Here is a 27,683-nt window from a genome sequence, read left to right on the forward strand (position 1 = left end):
ATCACCAGGCCATCGATGATCGCGAGGCTGCAGCGGAGCGACGTTCGTCTTGAGCGGTCCAAGCCGCATCGGCGCACCCGGCGAGTGGAAGATTGTGGCCGGTGAAGTTGGTGGTGAGCGAGGTGGCGAGTGTCCTTCATGTTGGACATCAACCCATCATCTTTAAGGTCATCGTGCGCGTTGTCACTGTCGTCGGCACGAGGCTCTTGGACATATTGACAAACCCTTGCAACCTAGGTTGTGAGGACATCTGCTGCACGTGTTGGCTTACGGTGGGAAAGAAGGTAGAACGCATGTAACAATGTTTAGGACACCAACCGGCAGGAGGGCCGGTGGTGAATACGCGTAGCTCTTGGTGGCACGCATGCTCTCCACGAAGTCTAAAATACACCAAATCGAGTCACCAAAATCCCATCTTGTCAGCCCGACGGCGCGCTCTCTGTGATCCTGAGGAAGAGAGCCACGCCCGATCTGGCTTCTCCGCAATCGAATCCATTCTGATCCCGCTCAAGACCCGAGGCAAGGGTCCTCGTCCACGGGGTTCTCGGCCAGGGAGCACAGCCCGTTCCCTCCATTGTCCTTAGCGTTGGGCTCGAGGCTGTCATCTACGCAGTTCTGGATGCAGTATGTGAAGGCCTGTCCCGCTCCGGTAATGTCGCTGGCAGCAGGGCCCTACGCGGTGCATCAGTATTTGATCCGATCAACAATGTCGAGGGCATACTTACGCGGTGACAAGCGTCGACCGTCGGTTCTCCCCAACCGCACAAACAGTAGGCCGCCGGGTCCGTGGTCTATCGGCACTCGTCAGAGATAAGAGAACAATCTGCGTCATGAGGCACGAAGGCTACTCACTGCGACGATGCAGAGGCCCAAGTGGTTATTGCAGAGGTCGTCATGCGGAGTATTGCCGAAGCATCCGCGAACAGCATCCCTGCCCCAGTTTTTGCAATGGCTGTTGTCGGTGCACTGAAAGTAAGACAGTCAGTGTGAATTCAATCAACCTTCTCGCTCGGTTTCTTCGTCTATCGAGACTTACACTGGCCGTGCGTCCGTCAGGGTTCCAGCGGAACTCATTCCGGTTGTCGCGTGTTCTGAGCCCCATGAGCCCTCTCTTCTCGTGGTTCGCCTCCATTGCAACAGAATCGAGTTTTTTGACCACGAACTTTGTCTTCGCTGATCAAAAAGCGGAAAAAGAATGATACTCATTTATGAGGGCGGAGGCCCTTAAGCTATATAGACTAACTAAAACGAGCGAGTTATATAATAATGACGAGCCTTTAAGTGAAACGGTGCCTAAGGCTTTAAGGGTTCAAGTAAACCTAAGCGAGGTTTTTGGTGTTTTTGAACATCCTCCCCTTTAGTAAATACGTGACCTTAAGCGTTCGTGACAACCTTAATTAAAGGCTTAGGTTATATGCTAATGCTCTTAAGTAGGTGTGCGTGATCTCGAACGAACGAGCGTGATCTAGGAGGTCCGTGATTGCTCGGAAGGTAAGGGCTTAAGTGCAATCGTCTAGCTAATTCTAGTAGGTGAATAATCTAATTTACGTACTATTACAAGCTTTAAGCTGGTAACTGCTGGCACGTAGTCGAATTTACTAGCAGGCCGCTCCTCTAAGGGCACAAAAGCGACTGTGTTCTTCTTTTTAAACCCTCTCTCTTTTATTAACTTCCGCAATCCTTTCCTTCCCCTTTCCTTAGACCTTTATATAGTCTACGATTACTATACCTTATAACACTATAACATACCTTAAGTAATAGTCGCTATGGCGAAGGGTAACGAAGACAAGCGCAAGAAAGACGATAAGAGTAAGGACGACAAGGTCGACAAGCAGCTCCGCCGATCTCCTCGTAAGCTAGCCCCTAAGTTCCCTCCTACGAAGGCTGTTTAAAGTGCTATTAAGACAGTCAAGCGCGGATACTTAGATGTAAGGATATTAACTTAAGCATTTGGCTCGGTCTTAAGCAGTAAGAAGCAGCCGTTACGAGCTGCTGCTACCTAAGAATTAATAGACAAGTTCGCTTTAAGGAAACTCTACGTCCAGCCTAATGTTATGTCTCGGCGTAACCGTATAGAGTATACTAAATTTGGGTATAAGCAAGCTACCGGTTACAAGTCGGCATACGATGCTTATCGCGATAGGCTTAACATGTCTGCCTTAAGCCTTAGGTCTAAGCTACTAGGCATACGCGCCCCTACAAGTAACAATTACGAAATCCCTTAGCGCAACCCTTAACTAGCAAACTAGGGCCGTAGCTTAAGGAGTCGCACTACCGCATAAGGTTAGGACCCTACGATACCTCGCAACGTCCTTAACTGCTCTCCGGATCTTCGTAGCTTGTACCCTAAGCTAGATCGGTTCGACCCTTAAGGAAACATTAATAGCACTGCTATGTACGCCTCTGTCGGCGCTCGACTTAAAGCTCTCCTTACTCCTAGCCTAGCCTCTAATCGCATCGCGGTTACAGACGCATAGATAAGGGAAGTAATGTATTATCTAATCATAGTGTCGAATGCGCCTATTAAGTACCTTCGGCAATTTCTAGCTGCCTTTACGATTTCCTAACTTAATGCCTTAATCGATAGACTTTAAGCGTTCGAGCTAGGCGATCTGCGCAGCTTAGACTAGCGTAAATCGGACGGTTACCTTATTAGGGCCTGTAAGTAATAGCGTCTAGTCTCTCTTTTTACTTAAGCCCTTGGTAGCAGCCCTTAAGAAGGCAACTGTAGCTGCGAGTCCGGCAAGCGCAAGGCTAGTCCCTTTAAGTTATGCCGTAGTAGTAAAGGCTGCTTTAGCTGCTGCGCTAACTACAGCTATACTAACTACTACGATATCGCCGATATAGAGGATATTAACTTAATAGCTGTCGCAGCTCGTTCCCCTAACTTAAGGGGTCCTTTGTCTGCTCGTAAGGAGATAGACACTACTCCTTCGCGGCTAGAGCGTCCTTACTTAGATCCTTTAAGGGGGTTCGGTGGATCTCCGGGTTCTAGGCCTTTGTCCTTCTAGCTTCCTAAGCACTACGCCTAAGGAATGCCTATAACTATAGATAACAGGTATCGCCGCGACAACCCTTAAGCTAGGCGTACGACCCGTCTAGCTAACGCACCTCTACTCTTCCGTATAGGGCAACAAGGCTCCTCTAGGCCTGGCCCTACCCTCTTCCTAACAGGCGATCGTTAAGGCACTCTAGCGCTAGTGCCCTCTAGTTTAAGTACTCGTCGGGGCCCGCCTCCTCGGCCGAGCACCATACCCGCTCCCGTTTAAGCTCCGGTTCGAAACGTACTAGCTCTAGCTCGTTAATCTCTAAGCCTACCGTTCTATAATGCGGCGGAGGATTTCGTAGATCTAATGCACGAAGGAGAGAGGCTCTTATACGCTATTAATTAGACCTTAATACTAGCACGGACCGGCTTAACTAATAATTACGACCTAATTCTAACCTTCTCCGGCCGCCTTGTACACGAGCTAGTGCTCCCCTTAAGCGGTTTCGCTACCTAGGGGAACCTGTTTTTTTAGCACGGCTCCTCGGGCTGACAATAGGCGTTAAGCATATAGCGTAGAGGGCCCAACAGTTCCTCCGGGAAGCTAACGCACGCGCGTGTACACGGAGCATATCGAGCAGCTCTACCGCAACCGCTTTAATAAGCGCTACTCCGTATATTAAGTCGTCTAGATAGCTCTCTCGCGGGCTTAAGTGCGTCTTAGGGCTAATTAAGGCATTACTCCTTAGATGCTGCACTTGCAGGCGGTAATGTCAGCCCTTAAGACGCAGCTTATTACTAAGAAGGAAGAAGATGCTAAGAGGGAGTAGGCTAAGAAGGGTTAATTCGGGTCTAAGTAGGATCGGTAGAAAATTCGTAGGCTTAAGCAGGAGCACTAAAAGCGTTGTTTTTCTTGTTTTTCTTTTTTTTTTTTCTAAGCCCCCTTATCTGCTAGGCTGTGCATGCGATGCAATGCGATACGACGCTAGAAAGCTAGCGCGAAATGAATGTATAATAGCACTTAAGGACTAGCCTTAAGTATAAAAAACATAAAATAAAAACCCTCCGGGGGATCTATTAAACTTAGGCCCTCGCATTAACCTTTCGTTTAGACTTAAAGGTTAGCTTCCTTCGTAGCTACACCGCAGGATTACGAGGAGCTTCCCTTGTGTTCTAGGGTAGTCGTCGACAGGGCACAACTACAATAGTGTCCTCGTTATTACCTAACTCCCCTTAGGGTTTAAGTAGAGTCTCCTAGAGCTCGGAAGGGATTATAAGTAGTTCCTCTTCCGTTTCTTCTATAATAGGCTCCGTAGGGATAGGAATAGTTGCTGCAATAGGGTTAACTTAAGCGTCTTCCCTTAATGTTGCTGCTGCATTTACCGGATGCATAACCGGCTAACTTAAGGGTGCTAACTTCTTTAGCTCCCTAAAACGTTTCTTTTCGAGAGTAGCCTTAAGTTTCTCTACCTCCTTAGCATTATCTCGATTCGCGCGTAAAACGTCCCTATACTTCCTTCGGATCTTATTAGCAGCGAGTTTAAGCTTGTGCTAAAACTTTAGCTAATCGTTAGTTTTTAAGGAATCTAAAGGTTTGCCCTCCCCTAAAAGGAATCGAAGGGCTCCTAACCGTTTAAGCTGCTATAAAGACAACTTGTCCTACTTCTGTTTAGGAATAGTCGCTAGAGTAGAGAAACTTAAGTGTAGATTAAGTGCAAGATTATTACGTAAGGAGTCCTTAAACTCCTGGCTAGCGGCCTTAAGTAAAATCTCCTGTCTACAGCGCTTCTGCCAGTCCCTAAAACTAGTGCAGTTAGCGCGGATTAGTCGATCACTATGCACTTAATGCTTAACTATAGAACCGTCGTAGGACTCTAAGGTATATATACTAAGCTAGCTCCGCTTAATTACCTTAAAGGGGCCTACGAAGGTCGGTTAGAGCTTCGTCTTAGTCTTATTTAAGACAAGAACAAAGTCTCCCTCGATAAACTTGCTATTAGTTTCCTTAAAGGTGTGCCTACTAATAGCGCCGGCTCTTACTACTTTCGTAAGTAGCTTTTCTGCAGCAATTGTCCTAGCGTTCTGCATTACTTAATACCTAGATTCAGGATCCTCGGGCTTAAGCTGCATCGGACGTAGGTACGGATAATCCTTAAGTATTCGGGGCTGCTAGCCGAACAAGAGGAAAAACGGGCTATATCTACAACCGGACTGGGCCCGGATTCGACTTAAATACAGCGCCTTAGGAAGGTATAAGTCCCAAGCGTGCACGCTTTTACTATAGCACATCTTAGAGAGGATCCGGCCGAGAACACTGTTTAAGGCTTTAACCTTCCTATTCGTGCGGGGATAGTAGGGCGTCGTTAGCCTATAGTTAGCTTAAAGGGTATCTATAAGGATATTAAACGCCTTGCTTATAAAGTTGGATCTATTGTTACTAAGGACTTCCCTTAGGGGTCTAAAGTTCGTATAGATCTCTTCTTAAACAAAGCGAGCGACTGTCTCGGTTTCTTAATTCGAGGTAGCCCTTGTAACCGGCTAACTAGTAGCATAATCTACGGCTATAATAATGTACTTGTTACTATTAAGTGTAACAGGCATTAGACCGACAACATTAATCGCCTAGCGCTTAAATGGCTTAAGCTTGGAATTAGCTTAGTAGAATCGCGGCTCCTGTAGGGGACTCCGGGACTTCTTCTTCGTAGCTTAACACTAAGGGCAAGTAGAAGCGTAGTTATAAACATCCTGTTCAAGTAACTACTACTAGCCCCTCGCTCGAAGAATGCTACAGACGCCGGGCAATGCGAAGTGCCCGTAGTTATTATAGCAGCGTTTAAGGAAGTCCTACCGGAATTCCGGATCTACGTAAGGTACAAGGCTTCTATTAGCCTCGCGATAATACAGGAGGTCGTCCTTAAGGACAAGATCTAACACCTTCTTTTTAATTAAGCGGCTTAGCTTCTTGTTCTCGGGCATCTCCCCTATAGTTTTAAATTAGATTACCCTATTAACTACCTTACACTCGGAGAATCCTCGAATAATCGTTCCCCTTGTAGCGTTTTCCTTAAAGCAGCGAGGCAAGGCGGTTAAGAAATCCGTAGGCTTAAGTAATTAATCCCCTAGCTATATAGAACCCTCCCCTGCTATATTAGCTAGGGTTGCTTCTATTAAGTCCGGCCGGCGGGAGAGGGCATTAGGAACGATAGCCTTACTCCCCTTGCGGTAGCGGATGTCGATGTCGTAAGCTTAAAACTCCTTAATCTAACGTGTAAGTCGCTTAGTTAGAGTTTTAGAGGTTTTTAGGTACTGTAGGCTGTAGTAATCCGTAATTACTTAAGTCTTGGTCCTATTGTCGATGTAGTAGTTCTATTTTCGAAGGGCTTCCTTAATAGTAAGGAGCTCCTTCTCGTACACCGGATAGTTTAGTTCTGCCCCTTGTAGTTTGCAGCCCTCGAAAGCAACCGGATGTAATTTCCTATTAGAGTTAGCTTAATGTAGGACTGCACTAAGCGCCTACTTACTTACATCCGTTTTAATAATAAAGGGCTTCTTAGTATCTAGCATAATTAGTACTAGCTCGCTGCACAAGGCTTCCTTAAGCTTCGTAAAAGCGATAGTGCACTAGGTAGTCTACTTAATAGGGCGCTTCTTCTTAGCACGTAGTAGCAAGTTATCTTCCTTAAGGAGGTCTAATAGTAGAGTAGCGTGCCTAGCAAAGTCTCTAACGTACTTGCGGTAGAAGGAAGCTAGCCTAATAAACTACCGCACTTCTTAAGCGTTAGTCGGCTGTAGCTAGTCTCGGACAATAGAGATCTTGTCTTCTATAGGCCTAACTTAATTATAGCTTACTTAGTGCCTACAGAAGTCGAATTCCTTAACCCTAATGTAGCATTTCTTAGGGGAGCAATACAGCTCTTATAATCGCAGGATATCTAGGACTTCCTTTAAGTAGACTTCGTGCTCCTCTAAAGTTTCGGAGAAGATTACGATGTCGTCTAAGTAAACTACACACGTCTTGTAAAGGTGCTTTCTTAGGGCTTCGTTTATTAAGCTCTAAAAGCTTGCCGGTGCATTGCATAAGCTAAAAGGCATTACCTTAAAGTAGTATTTGCCCTAGCGAGTGTTAAATGCCGTCTTGTGCTAGTCCTCTTCCTTTACTTTTAATTGCTAGAACCCGGAGGTTAAGTTAATCTTGGTAAAGTACCTTAAACTATAAAATGCATCTAAGTAGTCGGAAATCCGAGGTAGGGGGAATCGATCCTTAACGGTAGCGTTATTTAGAGCCCTGAAATTAACGCACATTCGCCATTTCCCTCCTAGCTTAGGTACAAGTAACACAGGGCTTCCCTAAGCCGATTAGGATTTGTTAATTAACCTACGCTTCTAGAGTTCCTTAATTTAAGACTCCTGTTTAAGCGATTAGGCATAAGACAGCTAGTAAGGCTGTTAATTAATCGGCTTGTAGTCCCCGGTGTCGATTAAATGCATAATAAACCGGTCCTTCGGTAGCTTGTTAGGCAAGGAAGATCTAAAAAGATCCCTATTGTTTAGGATAATGCGGCTTAAGCTGGGTTCCTTACTTAAGGGAGGAGGAACGTCGTCTTCCTTAAGGGACATAGGGTCGTCCTTAGGATCGCGTTCCCTCTCCTGTTGCCGCTCCTAGTATTTATCTATGTTTAAGAGATATAAGGGCATGTCGGGATTAACGTTAAGTAAATCCTCTAGTTCCTTAAGGGAACAGAGGTCCTTATCTACCAGAACGCTCCTTAAGTTAGGAGCGTATTTAGAGCATAGTATAGCATACTTAACACCGTTGTCGTATAAGTACACCTTGTTCGTAAAGAAATTAATAGTCGGGCAGTACTGCCTAAACTATTTAAGGCTAAGGATTACCTCGTAATTAGCGAGATTAAGCACTCGGGCAGTAATTTCCCCCTTAAAGTTACGCAGCTAGTAAGGCAGCTTAACTCTAAGGGTTGTCTCTATTGCTGTGCCGTTAGGCAGAACTACGGTCTGGGAATCTATAGCTACTTAAGCCTCTAGAAACTAGTCCGCGATCGTTCGTAAGACGTATACATGCGTAGCCCTAGTATCGAACAGGAACTTAGCCTTAATAGAATGCTTACTTAAACCTAAGCGTCTAGAGGTAACTAAAAGGTTTGGTCCTATAGCGTTAAGGTAGTTAAGTTAAGTATTAGGAGAGATCCTAAGTAATAAGGGCGACGCAACAGACGACTTAGAATCCTTAGCATCTAAGTCGCTATCTATTTTTTTGTCGGCTTGCTTAAGCCCCCCTTGCGTCTGTTGTAGTTGTCCTGCTTCTTCTGCAAGTCTAGCTTAAGCTTCTTCTAATAGTAATACTAGGTGTGTCCGGCGACTCCGCAGTTATAGCACTTTAAGGAATACTCCTAAGCCGGTAGCTTAGAGCTGTTGTCGTTAGCTATATATTTAAGGGCAGCGGCAACGTACTCTACGGTAGTCTTGTTTACCTTTCTTAGTTTAAAAGCCTTCCTAGCAAGAGCATTGCGGTTTTCCTTAAAGGCAGGGGCATCTATTCTTAGGCCCCTTTAAGAATCTACGACCTCCTAGTTAGCTGCGTCGATAGCTTAAGCCTAGTCTATAATCTCCTGTAGTCTAGCCTTTTAAGGGGTAAGCTTATGTCGAATAAGCTTAGCTCGAATCGACAGCTTAAGCCTATTAAAGAAGATAGTAGTATTAGAGAAGTTATTAGGCCTTAGCTTAAGCATGCGAGCTACGGAGAGGATTTTGTAGTAGAAGGTAATAACACCTCCTGTTTGCTTAAGAGCTCGGTATTATCTCTAGAGCTTCTCTTAGTAATAATAATCTTAGAAATAGGAGACGAGGTTGCTAAGCATTAAGTTAAGGGTATAGGTTCCCTTAATAATTTTAAGCCTACAAGTCTCTTCCTGTTCCTCCTACTAAGCAAGGGCGTTACGCTGCATTTAGCTACCTACTAATTCGATAAGGTTAGCTTCGGATAGGCGGATACCCCTCTATCTTAGGGCAATCTAAGACCTTAAGTAACGCTCTATAGACCTGACCCAGATATTAGCAGCGTTGTTTCGAGTGTCTCCCTAGTATGGTTCTAGTGCCCGGACGGAAGCCTTAATAGAAGTATCTAAGGAATTAAGGGGAGTTATATCCCTGCCTAGTGTTCTAGACGTATAGCGATAGGGACGACTTGGTCCCTTATCGTTACTTAAGCCGTGTCTAGGGTTATCTCCTCGATATAGGGATAGCTTAAACCGTACGGCTCCTAGCTCGCTTAGTCCCCGGATAGGCCTGTTAGCAGATCCTGCTCGAACAGGCTCCTAGGACAAGCAGGCGTTCTCGGCCTAAAGTCGGACAGCGTCCGCTTTAAGTCGATTAATATGTTCCTCTATCTCCCTTAAGGCGGCTACATGCTCGCTAAAACGAGTAGGGCCTAAGCCTACATTCGTAGTAGTAGGTCGGCTTAGTTAAGTAGGAGTTCGGAAGGTAATATTAGCTCTAAGTAGAGCTAGGGGGTCCGTCTAAGGATCTCCTTTAGGGAAGAGACGAGCCGTAGTAGATAGTGCCGCCCCTGTATCGCTACCTCGTTCCTTAATGCGATTAAGTTCGCTAATTAGGCTTAGATAGCCTTCCCTATCTTCCTTAAGCCTTTCTCCTTTAGCGACTATTAGGTTTAAGTCGTAGGAGGAAGGAAGCTCTATAGTTCCTTCGGCTTAGCTAGTAACGGATATCTTGTCTTAGTAGGATAGGTTATTAATCGAACTAAATTAAGTTACTATTGTTGTTGCTTCCGGTAACTTAAAGGGTTATAACTTCCTCCTTGTAGTTCCTTAAGCGGCTAGGCAGCTCTAGCTATTATCGTGTTCAAACATAGCGCGCTTTAAGTGTTTAGGTGACCAGTTTTAAGTGCGGTAATTCTATGCTTTAAGTCTTAAACTTAAGGCAAAACGAGTTTTGCATTAACGTTTAAGTAGAAGTTGGCAATCTAGCATATATAGCACCGCCGAGTGAATCGCTATATATAGGACCCCTAGCTATAGAAAACCCGGTACTTCTAGTTAGGTATATAGTCTAAGTAGAAAGTCCGGTATAGTCTATAGGTCTAAGGAGGTCTTAAACCAGAGTCGTTTCAAGCTAGTTTAATTAAATAGGCAATAAATCGAGCATCCGGCTAGCTCTGACCCTTAAGTAGCAGAGCCAGCCGGTAAGACGGCTAAGGAGCCGCCTTAAGTGCTCTTAGCTACTAGATAATCAAAAAGCGGAAAAAGAATAATACTTATTTATAAGGGCGGAGGCCCTTAAGCTATATAGACTAACTGAAACGAGCGAGTTATATGATAATAACGAGCCTTTAAGTGAAACGGTGCCTAAGGCTTTAAGGGTTCAAGTAAACCTAAGCGAGGTTTTTGGTGTTTTTGAACATCGCCAAGCCAGAGGCGACGAGGAGCGACATCGTCGCAGTAATGGCAAAGCCTTTCATCTTTCGGTGTATGTTGGTTGATGTTGATTGAAAAGAAGTGCAGACAGAAGCGAGTGTGTGGGTTGGAGGGAAAGAACTGCAGACAAAAGCGAGCGTGTGGGTTGGAGGAAAAGAACTGCAGAGAGGATCGAGCGATTGGCGGTTTATAAGACTCGATGTAAGACCTACCGGCGGCGCGGATCACCTGTAGGCGGCAGTCGTTGATCATGAGACTCTCACTCCTTCCTGGAGATTGTGAGGCGCAAGCACTTGCAATACCGACAGGTCTCTCAGTGGCCTGACAGCAGCTATTTTCACCGCATCAGACCAGTGGCAGGGTTCGGAAGCGCGAGGAGCACTGAACCATTTCCCACGACCTCGTTTCAGTGTCAGGCCATATTCCCATTCACGATTTATCATAGGGCTCACTCCAGCGGCGATGGATTCTGAATTACACGGGATGACCATGCTGCTCACGCCAGGTCGGCGAGCCAATCGAACGAATTTGTGCAAAAGATCGATGGGGTGATGTTGTGAGAAGCGAACCACCGGGACCAGTTCATGGGGTGATGTTGATGAGAGAACGGGGTCCGGAGATGAACACAAGGGATGAACCTTGCCAAATAATCTCCGAGCTTCAAGCTGCTCTCGACTGCGCAACACGACGATGAGGATCAATCCAGCGTCTTGTTCGGAATCGATCTCCCAGGCATGAAAGGCGTCGGTAGTTCAATGCTCCGCCCGAGGATTCGTCCGCCAAAGATTTCCGCCGCAACCCTCTTAGAATGTAGGATTCAGACCGCGGAATACGATCAATAGTGCTTACGTCGAAAACTCAGTCGATGCTCACTTTGGCATTTCTCGACTCTGCAAATATTACTGGCCCGGGAATCTCGGTGTGGTCTCAACCTGAGTCCGGGCAGTGCCTCATGCTTTTGGTCCAGGCTCCAGAGTCTGCATCGTGGTCTCCCAGCGTAGATCTCCTGAGTCCCGCAACTCTCGATGCGGTCACATCACAGCATCCTGGGCGGGTCACGTCTGGACCGAGACATTAACCGTTCCCGACATGGTGCTCGTGCCCGCGAGATTGCAGTTGTCAGCTCGCAAATGGCAAGCGGGACGGATCTCTTGCGACAGGAATCACAGTATTGAGAAAGGAGGCCATGTCCTGGACACGATCTTCGAGTGGGTGCTACTATTTACAGTCCACAAACTGTGGAGTATATATATCATTGCTTATTGCGAGGGCCTTGGCCGTCTCTTACAAAATTTGAACCCTGAGAGATGTGGGTCAGAGCCTCTGATCAGTGCTGGGAGCGGCATGCTTTCGAGGGAACCAGTTCAACATCCTGGAGGCAAGCCCGGGTCATCACTGCTCGATGCGAGTCGGGCATGATACTGTAATGAGCTGATCTGACGACAGTGGCGTGCAGGACCATGTTTGGAATTTCGTGCCTCTCCTGCAGGCAACAACTTACGCGAGGAATGTCAGCAACCTTGGATCAGCTGTCACCTGGAACGGAGACCCTCGTACGGTCCGGCGAGGCTAAGGCGTATATTCTATCACCTCAAAGCATGGATCAGGTCTAGCGCCGACATAGTTCTATAGTTCCTGATTCTTCCTTCTACGGTGAAGGTTTTTCCTCTAATACAGGGTTGTTGACACAGAGTTCGCACGACAATCTCAACATTGCAGGCCTTAGATGGCGTGGAAGCACATGGCAACACGCCTTGGTCATACGGACGCTCCGCGAGTGGCTACTCTTGCATGCAGGATTTGTACCCTAATCAACAGACATTCAAACAATGACCCGTGTGGTTCGAGGCCCAAGTCGACAATCTCGCTCCTCACCTGATGGTGGTGCGTTCAGGGAGACTCGCGTTCGTGAGGCAGATTGGCACCTTGGCATATAGGAACCGAGCAGACGCATAGCGCTTTTAGTTCTCCAGTGCATTGTACCCTCCCACTTGCAACCGCTCCCTTCCCAGTTCTTGTTCTGGATCCATTAGCTCTACAACACCGTCCCGGTTCCGCTCTGCGTCCACGGATCCTGCTCCAGTCTACAACATCAACGAACCAAGCAACAAAGTCTTCTCTTCGACACAAGATCAACACTGAAGTTCACCGTCGTTCTGTCCACCATGCTCCTCGGGGCCGTCGTCCCTGCTCTCGCCAACATAGGAACGCGCATGTACTGTCTTGATCAAGAAGCCGAAAGGGTGACGAGCTTCTGCGACTCCTGGGGTCTCAAGGTGGTATGCCTTGTCACTCCCAACCACTGCGTCGTCCGCATCAAACTCACGCATTCACCTTTAGGTCGATTACGGAACCTGTTGTGTCTTCAACTGGGACGAGTGGAATCGGATGGATTGGATCTGCGCGCAACTACCAAACCCTCAGATCAAATCCCGTCGCAAAAACGGTGGAGATTGCTGGTGAGAGTGGCAGCCTGGGCATTGCTCGCTTGGAGTCATGTTTTGATGGTGGAGGTTGTTGGAGGCGGAGGAAATGCCAAGAGGAGGAAACAGGAGGATGAGGGAACAGGAGGATGAGGAAATGGGAAGAGGAGGAAATGTTGCTGGAGAGGCCTTTCGAAGGTGGAGAAAGTGAATAGACAGATACCTTTGGGCGCGGCGTGTGTTATTGACGACTGAGGAGTCCGTATTGTTGTATGTTTTTGATGTCGACGACTCGTGTTGGAGATGGAATCTACTCCGGTACTGCTTAGCTGGACGCGATACTGCGACAGGTCCGGCGGTTCAGGCCGAGTGCCTAGATATTCCTCGCTAAGAAGTCCTAAGCTTGGCGAATGCTATCCGGCGTGAAATAGTAAAGCGTAGTAGTACATAAAGCCGACATGCTGTTCTCGCCTATCATATAAGACTAAGGTCTAAGAGTAGGGGCGTTTTAACTTCCCCCTTACAGACGTTAGATAAAACACAAGGCTCTGCGGTGTTATCGATTCTTCGTGCTCTTGTACTCTCAATCTCCTATCATCAAGAGTTCTTCAGACAAGAGGCCAATGCAAGCCACAGAAATATTCAGCAACATCTATTCGACACCCATCCGGCGCCCCATTGATAAGGTATTCATTCAACCTCGCCCTCCTTCAACCAGAGTACCTCTCCCGCTTCGTCACCCTCATCCAAACACCATGCTGGATCCAAATCCCAATATTGAACTCATACGCAAGCGGCTTCTTGCTATCGCAAGTCCGCATCTCAAACCTCCTCAATAGCTCCACCACAATTTTATTCAGCTCCAGAACCGCCACAGCCTGACCCAGACACTTGAATCTTCCCGCTCCGAAAATCATCGCATTGTCCCTCTCCATTTGAAGCAACTTGTCCACGCTCTCGCAGTCACCGCCGTGAGTCTGCAGAATCCAGCGCTCAGGCCGGAAGCACGAGGCGTCGGGTCCGTACAGTTCCGGGTTCTGGGTCACGGCTTTGGACGACCATCCGATTTTGGTTCCTTCGGGCACGAAGTAGCCGTCGATGGTTTCGCCGCCAGGTGGGACAAGTTTGGGGAACACGCCCGACACTGGTGGTGCGATCCGTAGGCTCTCCTTGATACATGCTTGGAGATAAATCATTGTCCTGGCCTTTGCATCACCGATGGCAAGACCTGGAATGCAGGTCTCATCAATTTCCCGCATGAGCTTCTGATAGATCGGCGGGCTGGTCAGTACGTTCAGGAACACGGTACTGATCGCCGTGGCAGTAGTATCGCTACCAGCAATCAACTGTAGAACAGTCTCGCTCTCAACCTGCTGCCGCGTTAGGGAGTGGCGGAGGAAAGATCCCATCATATCCATCCGGTCAATCGTGGGCTTTCCGTCTGACGATCCTTCGAACCTTGCATCCACGAGATCTTTCGCAATCTTCGTAGCCTTCCCAAGACCGAGCTCCTCGCCTGGCAGGAGCAAGCTCATAAGATTCGTCCTTTCGAGGAAGTTCCACAGCCAAGGCACATCAGCCAGCATGATGATGGAAGTGATACTCTTCTCAATCTCTTTCAGGTAATCGTACTTGTCGTTGTCGTCCTTGAGATCACCGAACGACTCACCGAACGCTAATGCCGTAATAGTGTCCAAAGTGAAAAAGTGAAACTTCTCTGTCAAATCCATCGGCTTGAAGTGCTCCGCATCGCTCAGGTACTTCTCCTCGATCAATTTCACGAATTGCATCACCACGCCATCGATCGTCTTCTCGAGATCTGGGTTCTCCTTTCCAGAATATCCCGCTGCCATTTTCATCCTCAGATCTGAGTGCGCTTTCTCATCACGCATGCTGAGGACATTATCTTGACCCGGTGCGAATCTCATGGCATCGTTCCAGTCGGATCGAAGATACGGGCTGCGAGCTGCCGTGATCTTGGCCCATGTTTTCGCGGATCCGGTGATGACTCGCCCGGGAGCGATACGCACGAGCGGACCATGCTTTGCTATGAGTTCGCCAATGTCGTGGTAAAGAGTGCCGCGGTAGGTCTTCCAGAGCAGTGGGATTGTGGTGTAGTTCGACAAGAAGGGTCCTGGAATATGGGCGAGGGAGCGGGATGCGAGATATGTTTGCGCGACATAGGCGGTGATGATGAGCAGAATGATGTTGGTTGCTGTCACCAGCGACAATGCAGCCTCTAGGAGACCCATCTTCGCTGTATCCGTGGTGAAGATGTCAGGTTCGACAAAAGATTCATATCTTCATGATCTGTTCTTCAGCCGCAATAATGTGGATACCGTACATGGGTCCGCCCCTCTTTGTACGATCCTGCACTGCACGAGCATCCTTCATGGTGGGTCGCAATCAATTCTGCTCTGCCAGCAACTCAGGAGCATGGTAAAAATCCTTTAGATAAGCGTGAATCGGTTGGGTGGAACCGTGTTGCATAAAGGTAAGCCCTAGTGATGCCCTTTCACAGACTTGACGTGCTCGTTTCAGCGGTGTAGCATTCTGGTCGTCACGGTCCACCAGTGGGTCCGCTAGAGTATCTTTTGATGCGAGACTCTGCATCAAGGTGTGGCTCGAAGTATTGTGGCGCCTGCAGAAAAGGTACGACGACAGCATGACTATGGTGAAGCCTCTCGCAGTAGCACACACTCGGCTCGAGAGGCGAGCATCTCGGACGTTCTCAGCGAGCTGGATCTGCCCGAAATCACTCAGGTTGCTGAGCAGCAGACACATACCACTCATCGCGGAACTGTGAAATTGAAGGTATAGTCAACCTGCTGGCAAGCTTTGATGTCATCTTGCTCACTCCAGTCGTGTGTCAGCCGTGCAAGAGGTCCGGCGATCGTACATCGATCTGGTCGACCTGTATCTTCAACTCCGAGACGGTCGGTTTACATGCTGAGCATGGCTGAGCTGTCCCCTCCAATCCAACGCATGCGATGAGCCAGTGACATCCGCGTAAGGTCGCTGAGGAGTACCCTGACCTGCTCAAGCAGAACGAGTCAAGGTCGAGGGTGAAGATCTCTCACGTGGCCATCATGCAAAAGCCCTTCGAAGTTCGAGAAGGTCACTAAGGACATCGCAAGGATTCTGTCAAGACTTGCAGTATCGAGATATGTGCTCGTAAGTCGACCGTCCGGTGGACCTTGCGAGCCCTGAATCGACTTCGTCAACGTGCAACCCTAGGAGACTGGGAATGCCGCGTGACACATTGTGTGCTTGAGAATGTCTTACGTTCCGTAAAACTGGAAGAAGGGTCGGTCCATGGCGTGGCTTCAGGGGATGGCACAAGGGCTGGTGCAAGCTCAAGGGTATAGCTGGAAGGCCCCTGCTGCCACGCTACTTCGAGAAGACAGCGTCATGTCTTCTTGATGTGAGACATGAATCAGACCTTAATGGCTGCGATGGTCGTCATACTGCAATGCTGCTCAGCATCGAGGCCAGATGTTTGTTTCACTTGCTTTGAACGCTAGCCTGGCCGCATTCGCGAAGACTCCACGCGGTCCAATCATTGCGAATTCTGCCATCTGCGTCCAGGATAGCTGTCCTTGGGGATGTTGTTGGTCGCATGCTATGTTCAACCACGCCAGGTCCAAGAAAAGACCTCGGAGAAGACTCCACTGCATTTGCAGGCAGAGGGCGGGACTATCAACTCGAGTCGAGGGCTACAAGAGCCGACCATGACGAGGCCTTGACCGCCAGTCACGAGATAGCAAATGCGCAACCAAGGGTATGCGCAAGACTCGTCACCGAGGACGATGTCACCATCTAGGTGTCCAGTTCCACCACAGCCACTCCCTCGTCGGCCCAGAGTCCCATCCGTGCAAGCCAGGATACTCGTAGACCAAAACACCTTGCCTAATCCCGAGTCTCCAACTGTTCCCCGTAGCAGTTTCGCACGCCTCCTGCGCGTCCGATAGACAGTCGATCTCTATGACAGGAAGCTCCTCGTAGCAAGACCATGGAAGAATGTCCGCTTTCGCGGCGACTCCTTCCACTTTGCTCCAGCTTGCGGGTTGCGGGACGTATTCCCAAAGGCTGGTCCGGGGATTGTTGTAGAGCTCGCTAAAGTACTCGGTCCGGATGAGGCGGTTTGTATGGAGGAGTGATGGAAACTTTTTCGATTTCTGGACGTGAGAGATGAGGTCGTCGTAGATCAAATGGCTGTAGACCTGGATCCGGAGCTCGGGCGGGATCCGGAGGAGCGGTGATGTCGACATGGCGAAGTGTCCTTTCAGAGCGAACAAGAGTCGTGAAGGAGTAGGATGTTTGGGGAAGACGATCTTGAAGTGCAGGTTCTGCGGTTTTGACCAGCCGGTATGACTCCTCATCAACAGCTACTGCCATCCATTGGAACGGTCCGAAGCTAGAACAAGTTCTGGCTCAACCAGATCCGTAAGATGTTTGCCGGAAAAAATTGCATGCTCGTCCTCATGCCAAGGATCACCACACATCGAAAAAATGATGCTGCACGCGCCTCACGATCCAGCACACTCCTGATCAAAAGTCCTCCACCGCCACCACCTCTGCGCCCCATCACTCTCCACCACCACAATACCCTCCATCTGCCCCTCTCTCACCTTCGCCATCTTCTCACAGCATCTCTGCGCACCCGCAAAGCTCGTCAACAGACACGAAAGATCTTGGAAACAGGATCGATGCCAGATGTCTAGCTTCGTGCGAGCGCCCTCTAAGATGCACCAACTGCCCGTCTCGCGGTAGTAGGCATAAAAGGTCATGGAAGGTTGATTGAAGTGTTCGTTGATGTATTCGTGGCGGAGGAGGCGGTTGACGCGAAGTAGAGATGGCATGGAAGGCCGGGGAAGTGACGATCCGTTGACGATGAGGTGAGCGGGAGTCGTTAGGGGGTAGCTGTATATCCTAAGACGAAGCTCTGTTGGGATCTCGAGGAGGTGTGATCTTGACATGCCGGTGTCCATAGCGTGGATGTAGTCGATCTGCTCTTGTTTCCTTTTGCACCATCAGTGTGAAGGTGAGGTGGTGTTGGTTTCGAAGAAAGCTGTTGTTGCGAAGGATGATATATATTGTGCTCGGGAGCTCTCATTGGCTCGGTTCAATCCGCCGCTAGAATACGTTCCATGGTTGTTCGCTTTTCGAGCCTTTTCGACCTCAGGACACGAAATCTAGCGATAGTACCACAGCGCAGCACACTTGCGTCGCCAATGCTGCTTGGAACTATCGAACAAGGTATACATACCCAAAGCAGACAGCAACAAGATCTGCAGACCTCATCGCCAAGCAGCTCGATCTCAAGTCCCGTCTCAACTCAACAAAGCACAACTGAAAAACACCATAGGAATCCCATCCACCACAACCTCAACATCTCTCTACTTATGCTTCTCCCGATCCTCCTCCATCCCCTTCACCACCCAATTCCCATGATACCTCGCAAACTCCTCCTCTCCCTCCTTGGTCTTCATCTTCTCCTTCATCACAAACTTCTCCGGCACATCCACCCCCCTCTTCACCCCCTCCCTCCCCTGAATCACGTCCACCCACCTCCTTAACCCCTCCCACCCCTCCCCTCCTCCATCTTCCAACCTCACACCCGCCCACTCCCCCCAATTCACCCAGCTGAAAGCACAAATATCCGCCACCGTAAACTTCCCTCCGACCAACCACAACCCTTCCCCCACACTCTCCTGCTCCACCAGCCGGGTATTCAACACGCCATAGAGCCGTTTCGTCTCCGTCTGATACCGTTCAATGCCATACTGGATTTTCTCGGGAGCGTAGCGGTGGAAATGGTTCGCTTGGCCTTGCCTGATGAAGAAGGAAGAAACGAGACGAAAGTCAGCCGCTGGCGCAGAAGAAGGAAGAAAGCTCAACTCTCCACCCGAAAACCTAGGTGCTGACCCGTTTGGAAGAGGAGGATCACTTACATCGGCGCCAGATGCGACTGCGCAAAACTCAACCACACCAATAACTCCCAATACTCCTTACTCTCCGGCGGAAACGTCAAACTGCCCTTTCCCTTCAAAGGATAAGTCCCCGCGAGATACAGCAAAATCGCCAACCCTTCATGTAAATGCACTTCCTTCTCCGGATGCATCGGGGGAGAATGATCCGTAAGCACGGGGATACGTCCGTTGGCTATATCGATCGCGTCAGTTGAGACAGCTGTGTTGAAGAGTGAGAGGGAAAGGGAGAGGGAGGATAGGTCGATGAGATGAGATGATTGGTGTCGGCGGATGGTATATGGTAGTCTTGGTGGGTGATTGGGACGGAGGAAAGACTCACGGTTTAGCTTCAAAAACCACTCTTCCTTCTGCTCATCTCTCTCGAGATCGACATGGTGGACTTTATACTCTAAGCCCAATTCTTCGAGCGCGATGCTGATTTTTTGGCCGTTGGGGGTTCCGGCTGTGTAGCTATATGAACACAACACCCAGGAAATCAGTGATTTCTGCGTTCTCTTGCGGGGTATAGTAGAGGTGGAGGGTAGTGGTGATGATGTTGTACTTATACTTACAGCGTGAGGTTGGGTTTGTGCTCGGAGGACATGTTATCCCTGGTTGGGTCGTCGTCGGGCGGCGAGAACTTGCTGCGGCTTCGGAGCGATGTAGTGGTCGAAGATGCGAAGTGGCAGGATTGGAAGACACTTGGATCTGTTTTTGAAGAAGAAAATTCGAATGGAACGGACGGCGCGCTGTCTTTCGAGATCGATCTACACTACGGGTGTTCGAGCTTGAATAGTTCTATGCTTTCGCGGCGCCTTGCATGAGAGCTTCCGACGTCATATTTTTCTGCTAAACGGCAGGTGGGTAAAAAGAGCCGTGGAGATCCGACTTCACTTGGAAATGGCCTACGCAGAAGTGTGCAGCGTTTCTTCCAGGCAGTATTGTAATGCGGTGCTTTTGTGGTCGCATGAGCATCCGCGAGATGCATCGGCACAAATACATCTCGCGCAAAGCCGAGAGGAGTCAACAATGTCCACATTCAGTTTCATCGTTCGATTGCATTGTTGGGTAATCTCATCTCAATCTGCCGAAGCTACCAAAAGTGGCTTGTGCAGTTTTCTATCTCGAGTCCGTATCCATCTCACCAGAGGACCTGACATGTGCTTCATCGTTTCGTATCCATCGATCGTATCTTCCATTCATCTGACTTCCGAATCCAACCATATCTGATGCTGGGCCAACTCAAGATGAAAGTAAAGTTGCCGGTTGGAAGCGGAAGAAGCATTTACACACACAAACACATTCTTTCAGTCTCCCACACTTAAGCAGTGTAGGTCGAGGCTGAGATGTTACCACCACGGCCGGTCCAGTTGACGTGAATGTCCTTGCCCTCTGGGTACTTCTCGCTGGCGTGCTCGGGCTTGATGCGGAAGGTGTGGGCACCGAAGTAGTCACGCTGGGCCTGGAGAAGGTTGGCGGGGAGGTCTTTGGTGCGGAAACCGTCGAAGAAGGACAGAGCGGTGGAGAAGGCCGGTGTGGGGATACCCCAAAGGGCACCCTTGGAGACGATGTCGCGCCATCCGGGCTGGGCCTTGTGAATGGCCTTGTTGAAGAAGTCATCGAAGAGCAAGTTCTCGAGGTCTGGGTTTGAGCGGTATGCGTTGGTGATGTCCTTGAGGAAGACGGAGCGGATAATGCAACCACCGCGCCACATGAGGGCGATCTCGGGCTTCTGGAGCTTCCAGCTGTACTCCTTGGCGGCCTGTGATGTTGTTAGTATGGAGAGAATGGCGCTACAAGTGATGACTTGAACTAACCTCCTGCATGAGCATGAAACCCTGGGCGTAGGAGATGATCTTGGAGGCGTAGAGAGCCTGCTCGAGGTTGGCGAGGAACTCCTTCTTGTCGCCAGTGAACTCTGGCTTGGGACCGGAGAGCTTCTCGCTGGCACGAGTACGCTCACCCTTGAGGGATGAGAGGCAGCGAGCGAAGACGGCCTCACCGATGAGAGTCACGGGTTGACCCATGTCGAGAGCGTTGATGGCGGTCCACTTGCCGGTACCCTTCTGGCCAGCGGAGTCGAGGATCTTCTCAACGAGAGGAGTGCCATCGTCGTCGTTGTAGTAGAGAATGTCGCGAGTGATCTCGATGAGGAAAGAGTCGAGGACGCCCTTGTTCCACTGAGCGAACACATCACCCATCTCCTTTCCGCTGAGTCCGAGACCGCGCTTCATGATGTCGTAGGCCTGTGGAGGATGTTAGAAAGTGTTGCGGAGATATCACCTCACATCATTCCAACTCACCTCGCAGATCAGCTGCATGTCACCGTACTCAATACCGTTGTGCACCATCTTGACGTAGTGACCAGCGCCCTCGTCACCGACCCACTGACAGCAAGGCTCGCCGTCAGACTTGGCGGAGATGGATTGGAGGACGTCCTTGATGTATGGCCATGCCTCCTCGTTACCACCGGGCATGATGGATGGACCGTAGCGAGCACCCTCCTCTCCACCGGAGACACCGCTGCCGACGAAGCGGATGCCCTTTTGTGCGAGGTACTTGGTGCGGCGGTTGGTGTCAGGGTAGTGAGAGTTGCCGCCGTCGATGATGATGTCTCCCTCCTCGACACCTCCCTCGGTGAGGAGAGTCTCGATGAAGTCGTCAACCGGCTTTCCGGCCATGACGAGCAACATCATACGGCGTGGCTTCTTGAGCTTGGAGACAAACTCCTTGATGCTGTGGGCTCCGACAATGCTCTTTCCCTTGGCCTCATCGTTGAGGAAACGGTCGACCTTGGAAACGGTGCGGTTGAAGGCGACGACGGTGAAGCCGTGGTCGGCGGCGTTGAGGATCAGGTTCTGGCCCATGACGGCGAGACCGATGAGACCGAAGTCTCCGCTGGAAAAGTGGCATTGTCAGCAAGGTCGCGCGACGTTTGCAAGTGCAGAACAGTGAAGACAATGCGAGTGAAGTGGCATCCTCCGGGCGATGGTATGGCATGATGTCCGAGTTTGGCAATGACAATGGCAGGCGGCGTATGTTGTAGGCAGGTGTCCGTGGCGTGTCGATTCTGTTTCCGAGTTCCCATCCGGCGTAGGTGTTTATGGGTGAGAAACAAAATCTTCACGGTGACATCAGCGGGACGAGAGAATGAAATGTTTCCACTTACACTGGCTCAGCAGACATGGTGGAGGTGTTGGAAGGTTGAAGGTGTCTGGAGATATCTTCGACCCTCTGATGTGAGGTGGTCTTGTTGGAGGACGACGTGGTGGTGATCGGTGGTGGAGGGAAGTCAGTCAAGATTGATGAGGTCCAAGATTGTAATGTTGGGTTTGGAGGGGAACCTTTGCTGGTGAGGTGGGGCAATCGTCGACAGCAGCCCGGCGGGATGATGAATGCTTACTTAAGCTAGAACTACCGGAGGAATTCCATCACTCGAGCAAACATCGGCGGATGAATGAGGCTGATTGAACCTTTCTCACTTCAATCCGTGACCAACGCAAATGCCGGACGAGACGACGGCTCACGTTGATCGAATTTGCGCTTATTGATGGCGAGGGCAGCGAAGGGCGGTGCTTGATGAAAGCACTGATGCGATTGCAATCGCCGACGCTCTCCCAGCACACTCCCTGTCGTCACCAGTGTTCATCCGCCGACTGCCGGCCGTGGAGCCCATCGTCTCGCCGATGGTTGAGAGCGAGTTACGCCGACCTCGATTGACGACGGATGACGGCCGATGCGTATGGGTTTCAATTGAGATTCTCGAGACTCTGCCTCACCTACAGACGTGGGAATAGAGGCTCGTCCTTCGAGACCGGCAGCACCAGCACAGAACACGCACGGCTGAAGTGAGGTTCGTGTGAGCTCACACGAACCTCATTTAGCCGACTACAGTTCCCAACGGCCGGCCAATTCTGATGCGCTCGCTCTGGCCGCGGAGCATACGACGAATTGCCATGTACCTCGTGCATTGCGCATCGAAAAGTCTGCTGCTCATGTTCTCGTTGATTCTCGCCCGCGACGTCAACATGATGATGGACTTCTGCGTGAGATGCGGGCGACTACCGCGTACAACGGCGCCAACACAAAAGATTACATATTATTGCGATTGACATCGTAATAAGCAAGTCATCATGTTCAGCGTTTCAGTAGGGCATCCAAGTATCTCGATTGAGAATTCTGTACATCAGCCATTGCGAGCGGCGAGCGGTCGACATTCTTATCGTGGAGGTAGTAAGCCGTCTCGAAGCTCGAGGCAGAGAATGTTAATGATTGCGGCCACGATCCGTTGCTCTCTGTCGATAACATGTCGCGGTCGCGTCGAAGATCGGACAGCTTGCGTGTCCGTGGTCATTATATCCCACGTGTCATGGATCAGGGCTCGGTGATTTGTCGTTGCCGCGTTGTCGATTGTCCGTCCCTCACCGATGTTTTCGCCGGGACGGTACATCCAGAAGTGTTCCGAGGACATATACAGAAGATATATCCATCAAGTATACAACACTGGAAGAAAGCCGTTTGGTGATAGTCGTTGGACGATCATGTGAAAAAGGCGTTGCGAGTTATTTCTGAAAGTCTCAATGTTCGCCGGCCAGCCACCAAGTTTCCCGTCCCCATACCAGCCATCTCTCTTGTGAAGCTTTGCCGCCTCAAAGCTCAGGTACGTCAGCTTTGCGCCCACTACTCGTTGGAGGTTCGGTTGTCTTCGTTTCCTCTTTCCCTTTGACATACACACTTTTCCACACACTCGTTCATTTTCTGTCAATCGCTGCAACACTTCCATATACTTATTCCGAGAGAAGAGACGAGAGAGAACTGCGATATCCTGGACTGAGTCGTTGCCCCGCGATTCCATCTCCACATCAACAAGAGAGAGCTCACCAACAAGACGAATACCGCGACAAGACCGAGTCCACTTCAAATACCGCGACAACCCACGATACAACTCCACCACCCGATCACATCCACCGAATAAAGCACCCACTTCCTCGCCAGCGACAACACCCCACCCACCTCCGGCGCAATGCCCGCCATACCCTCCACCTCCGCCCTCCTCACCTCCCTCTCAGCACCACCACCACCACCCTCCCAACCCAACCTCCTCCTCCGCCGCCAACAAAACGCCGTAATCGCCATCCCCGCGCAATACGCCGGCCTAAACTCCGGTCCCGCCCCCGGCGCCGTCGCCGGAATCGTCCTCGGCAGCGTCGCCGCCTTCCTCTTCATAATCTGGCTCCTCTGGATCGCATCCACGGGCGGGGGTTTCCTCCGCTCCTCCCGCCTCACCGAAGAAGAAGTCGTGGTGCGGCACCGCTCCCGCTCCCCGGGTACAGTCCATCGTTCCCACCGGAGTACACGCGCGCGCACGGAGATGACGTCGAGATCCCCGAGGAGGGAGAGGGGGGATCGGGTGATTCGCACGGAGAGGATTGTGAGGGATGCTGGGCCTGCGGCGCCGATGGGCAGGGAACCGAGCCGGATAAGGGAGAGTGTGTTTGTGGATGAGGTGAGGGCGCCGAGAAGGGTGGAGGGGGATGATATTGTCGAGGTCATTGAGGAGCATTCGAGTGTTGGGGGGGCTGGCCCGCCGCCGCCGTCGAGGAAGTCGAGGAGTAAGAGAGTGTCTGGTGGGGGGTATAGGTCTGTGCATGCTGCGAGTTCGGATGGGTATTGAAGAGGAGGAGGAGGAGGTGGGATCAACGGCACAACACTACACTGCACTGCGTGGAAAGAGATGGATGTTGAGATGGATTGTTGAAATTCGTGCGTTCTTTGCTTTCGTCACATCACATCCCCTCATTGAGCCTTCCGCGATTCGAATGCCGATGCAGAAGTGCTGATGAGACTGTCGCAACAGATGAAGAAGCCACACTCTCATCGACGAACGACGTCCCGAACGCCCAGCCATTGAGTCCACCTAGGCTGAAGGCTAGATCGGTCGAGGAAGACGCTCACTCCACTCGATACTCGACTCTCTACCGACGCACCGATTTTCTACGAATGTCACCTCACGTGCGATAGACTATCGCATCGAGCAGTCGTCTTCGACTGGTCGGCAAGGAAACAGAGAAGTGGACGAGCAATACAGCGACAACGAAGACTCGTCGTTCGACAGAAGCAGACCCGGGTAAGAGGTGTGAAGGCTACGTGGGAAAGGAGACAGAGGAAGACTGTCACGGGACTTCGACGTCTGAGGACAAGGGTACAGAGATGTCGGTCTTTGAAAGGCGACACAGACCGTGATGAAGAGGATTGTATGTTTGGATGAATGGAAAGATACCCCGGGGATTATGGCGTTTGGGCACAGAGAGGTACTGCGGAGACAAGGACTGGAGTTTTGCTTCAATTTCAGAGCGGTGTCGAGCGCCGAGGAGTGGCTGTGAAGAGTGTTTCTAGGACTGTTCGGTGGAAGCATAGAGTGGATACTGTAAAGACTATACAGAATGCAAAGCTTGAACTTTGGCAATCGAGAGACATTTCATTTCACATCGTTTCCATTTCAATTCGTGTCTGTCCTATGCCCTCGACGGTGCTGTGCTAATATACCCTAGGCTGTTCTTCCTTCTCTCTGCATTCAATTATCCCCATCTATTCCAATCCACCCCCCATCCCTCCACACCCCCTCCCTCGCAACAACACGACACAAAAACCAAAACACCCACTTCACCCCACCTCCTTCCTCCCCACCCCCTCCTCCCTCCTCCTCCTTCCCCAAACCCACCCCGTCCCCGCCACAAAAACCGTCGCACACGCCAAACACCCCCCCGTAAAAACCTGCGCTCCCGCCCAACTCGTCGGAAAAATCGCCCCTCCCACGGGACTCCCGATCAGAATCCCCAACGCGCCCGCAAACATATTCACCCCGAACCGCGTGCCTATCGTCTTCATATCGGTCGTCATGGACGCCACGGCAGCGCCTTGCAGGGACACAAACGCCCCGGAGAAGAAGCCGTAGAGGAGACACCAGGCGATCAAGCCGGGTGTGGAAGTGCGGATTGCGATCCAGGAGAAGGCGAGGATGGTGGCGCAGGTGGTGGTGAGGGTTAGGATGGTGAGCGGGTGGAAATGGCGATCGGCGAGCAGGGAGGGGAGGATGCGGCCGGGGATGGAGCCGAGGTTGAGGAGGAGGAGGAGGTGTTGGTGGAAGGAGAGGTTGTGGGACGTGGCGAATTGGGAGATGAAGAAGTAGGGGATGTATTGCCCGACGAAGCCGAAGAAGGTGGCGAGGTTGAGGAGGTTGAAGGGGAGGGAGGAGGTGGTGAGGATGGAGTGGATGGTGGAGAGGTAGGTGGAGAAGGTGTGGGGTCGCAGGGGGGAGGGGCGAGGACGAGGACGGATGACGACGATGGGGATGAGGAGGGTGCAGGTTGCGATGAGGCCGATGATGCGGACGGCCCAGGGGAAGCCGAGGGTGGGTTGGGTGTAGGTGAAGATCAAGGGGTAGATGATCCCCCCGCAAGAGGCTCCGGATGCGGCGATGCCCATGACGAGGGCGCGTTTGGTGGTGAAGTAGGAGGGAAGGATGGAGGTGGCGGTTATGAAGAGGCAGCCGCCGCCGAGACCGCAGCAGATTCCTTGGGCGAGCATGAGCTGGTAGTAGTGCGTGCAGAGGGAGGTCATCATGATGCCGATGACGACGGAGATGGAGCCGGAGAGGACGAGGAGGCGGGGGGAGCCGGTGTCGAAGATGGGTCCGAGGAGGATGGGGGAGGCGCAGAGGAGGAAGGAGGTTAGGGTTCCTATCCAGGCGATGGTGGAGTTGGAGGTTGTGGGGAGGAGAGAGGTTTTGTAGTAGGTTTGAAAGGTGCCTGAAGGGAAGAGCGGGATGGTCAGCAGAGTCTCGGATATGTTGTAGGTGTTGGACCAGTGAGTTGGTAGGATCGTCTTCAGATGGCAAGTTTTGATCTGCTTCATGATTCCACTTACCAAAAGCATTGATCAAGCCCCAGGTGTTGAAGAAGAGAAAGAAGCCACCGAGGACTTGCAGCCAGGCTGTGAGGCCACCGTCAGGAGGAGGGCCGCCTGGAGGACCTGGAGGTGGCGGACTGGCATTTTGAGGTTGGAGTGAGTCGTGAGAGGAGTGGTCGTAGTCTTCTTTGTAGCCGAGCGGAGAGGATGTCGATTGGTGGTTTGAATCTCTGGCCACGTGGGCAGGCATAGCGAGAGAGAAGCTGTGGTTCGGGTACGAGTTTGGCGGAGGACCTGAAGACGGTTGCGACTTCTGTAGAAACGCTTGACGAGTCGGCGAGTCGATCGACATGAACGAATTCCGCGTAGGAGATGGAGCAGGATCATGGTATCGCTGATCGTAAGCATTGTTGAGATGCACCAACTGTCTGGTGGAGTCCCCAAACTCGGATGCTTGATAAGGACCGGTGTCCTGCATCATTGGTTGAGCAGACGTCCAGTTGGAATGGAGGGATGCCGCTCGCGAGTGTAAGGGCGAGTCCCGCATTTGGAAGTGGTAGTCGTCTTCCGACATTGTGAGGATTGTCTTGCTGTTCGTCTACGATGCTAGTCTTGCTGCCCGTCAGCGATGCTAGCCTTGATGGCTGCGTTCTAGACCTGACGCTCGAGTGTTTCTCGCTTGCTTCGGCCGAGCGCTAGAGTATGTTCTGCATGTATTGTCAGATTGGACGAACTCTTTCCAGGACTGGCCCGATGCTAGTCGCAAGGCTAGCAGTTAGTAGTCCTTGCGTGCGAAAGCTTGATGTACAGCAGGATGAGAAGTCGAGGGGAGCACGAGCTAAGACGGAATGACGGCCTGGGGATGGAGATGAAATATCGTAAGGCGAAATTTGTGGGAACGCGAGAAACGTGAGAGTGGAGAGAATGGAAATTTTGCTGTAAGATG

General features: G+C 50.7%; 6 protein-coding genes across 6 annotated transcripts; 1 reads left to right on the top strand and 5 right to left on the bottom strand.

Annotated features, from left to right (window-relative positions):
* Positions 1 to 507: 507 nt before the first annotated feature.
* MYCGRDRAFT_94093 (uncharacterized protein) lies at positions 508 to 1,102 on the bottom strand (the record flags this gene model as incomplete). Its single annotated transcript, XM_003851685.1, has 4 exons — positions 508 to 672; positions 726 to 791; positions 853 to 966; positions 1,037 to 1,102. 4 exons carry the CDS (start codon positions 1,100 to 1,102, stop codon positions 508 to 510), a joined length of 411 nt encoding a protein of 136 aa, XP_003851733.1.
* A 12,497-nt stretch (positions 1,103 to 13,599) lies between these two features.
* Positions 13,600 to 15,116, bottom strand: CYP-6 (putative P450 monooxygenase; the record flags this gene model as incomplete). The annotated part of the gene is made up of 2 exons (XM_003851684.1): positions 13,600 to 13,615; positions 13,686 to 15,116. 2 exons carry the CDS (start codon positions 15,107 to 15,109, stop codon positions 13,600 to 13,602), a joined length of 1,440 nt encoding a protein of 479 aa, XP_003851732.1.
* Positions 15,117 to 18,256: 3,140 nt separating this feature from the next.
* On the bottom strand, positions 18,257 to 19,299 carry MYCGRDRAFT_43227 (uncharacterized protein; the record flags this gene model as incomplete). The annotated part of the gene is made up of 3 exons (XM_003851683.1): positions 18,257 to 18,692; positions 18,812 to 19,022; positions 19,170 to 19,299. Coding segments are annotated over 3 exons (777 nt in total), but the record flags the coding sequence as incomplete, so codon positions are not given.
* Positions 19,300 to 19,860: 561 nt separating this feature from the next.
* GND1 (6-phosphogluconate dehydrogenase) lies at positions 19,861 to 22,143 on the bottom strand (the record flags this gene model as incomplete). Its single annotated transcript, XM_003851682.1, has 4 exons — positions 19,861 to 20,591; positions 20,647 to 21,075; positions 21,133 to 21,727; positions 21,999 to 22,143. The coding sequence occupies 4 exons, from the start codon at positions 22,013 to 22,015 to the stop codon at positions 20,151 to 20,153; spliced, it is 1,482 nt and encodes a 493-aa protein (XP_003851730.1).
* A 1,709-nt stretch (positions 22,144 to 23,852) lies between these two features.
* MYCGRDRAFT_94097 (uncharacterized protein) lies at positions 23,853 to 25,072 on the top strand (the record flags this gene model as incomplete). Its single annotated transcript, XM_003851570.1, has 2 exons — positions 23,853 to 24,335; positions 24,851 to 25,072. The coding sequence occupies 2 exons, from the start codon at positions 23,853 to 23,855 to the stop codon at positions 25,070 to 25,072; spliced, it is 705 nt and encodes a 234-aa protein (XP_003851618.1).
* Positions 25,073 to 25,561: 489 nt separating this feature from the next.
* MYCGRDRAFT_60318 (uncharacterized protein) lies at positions 25,562 to 27,655 on the bottom strand (the record flags this gene model as incomplete). The annotated part of the gene is made up of 2 exons (XM_003851681.1): positions 25,562 to 26,637; positions 26,756 to 27,655. Coding segments are annotated over 2 exons (1,632 nt in total), but the record flags the coding sequence as incomplete, so codon positions are not given.
* Between the last annotated feature and the right edge of the window lie 28 nt (positions 27,656 to 27,683).

Source organism: Zymoseptoria tritici, chromosome 6 (genome assembly GCF_000219625.1).
Source record: "Zymoseptoria tritici IPO323 chromosome 6, whole genome shotgun sequence".
Taxonomy (NCBI): Eukaryota; Fungi; Ascomycota; class Dothideomycetes; order Mycosphaerellales; family Mycosphaerellaceae; genus Zymoseptoria; species Zymoseptoria tritici.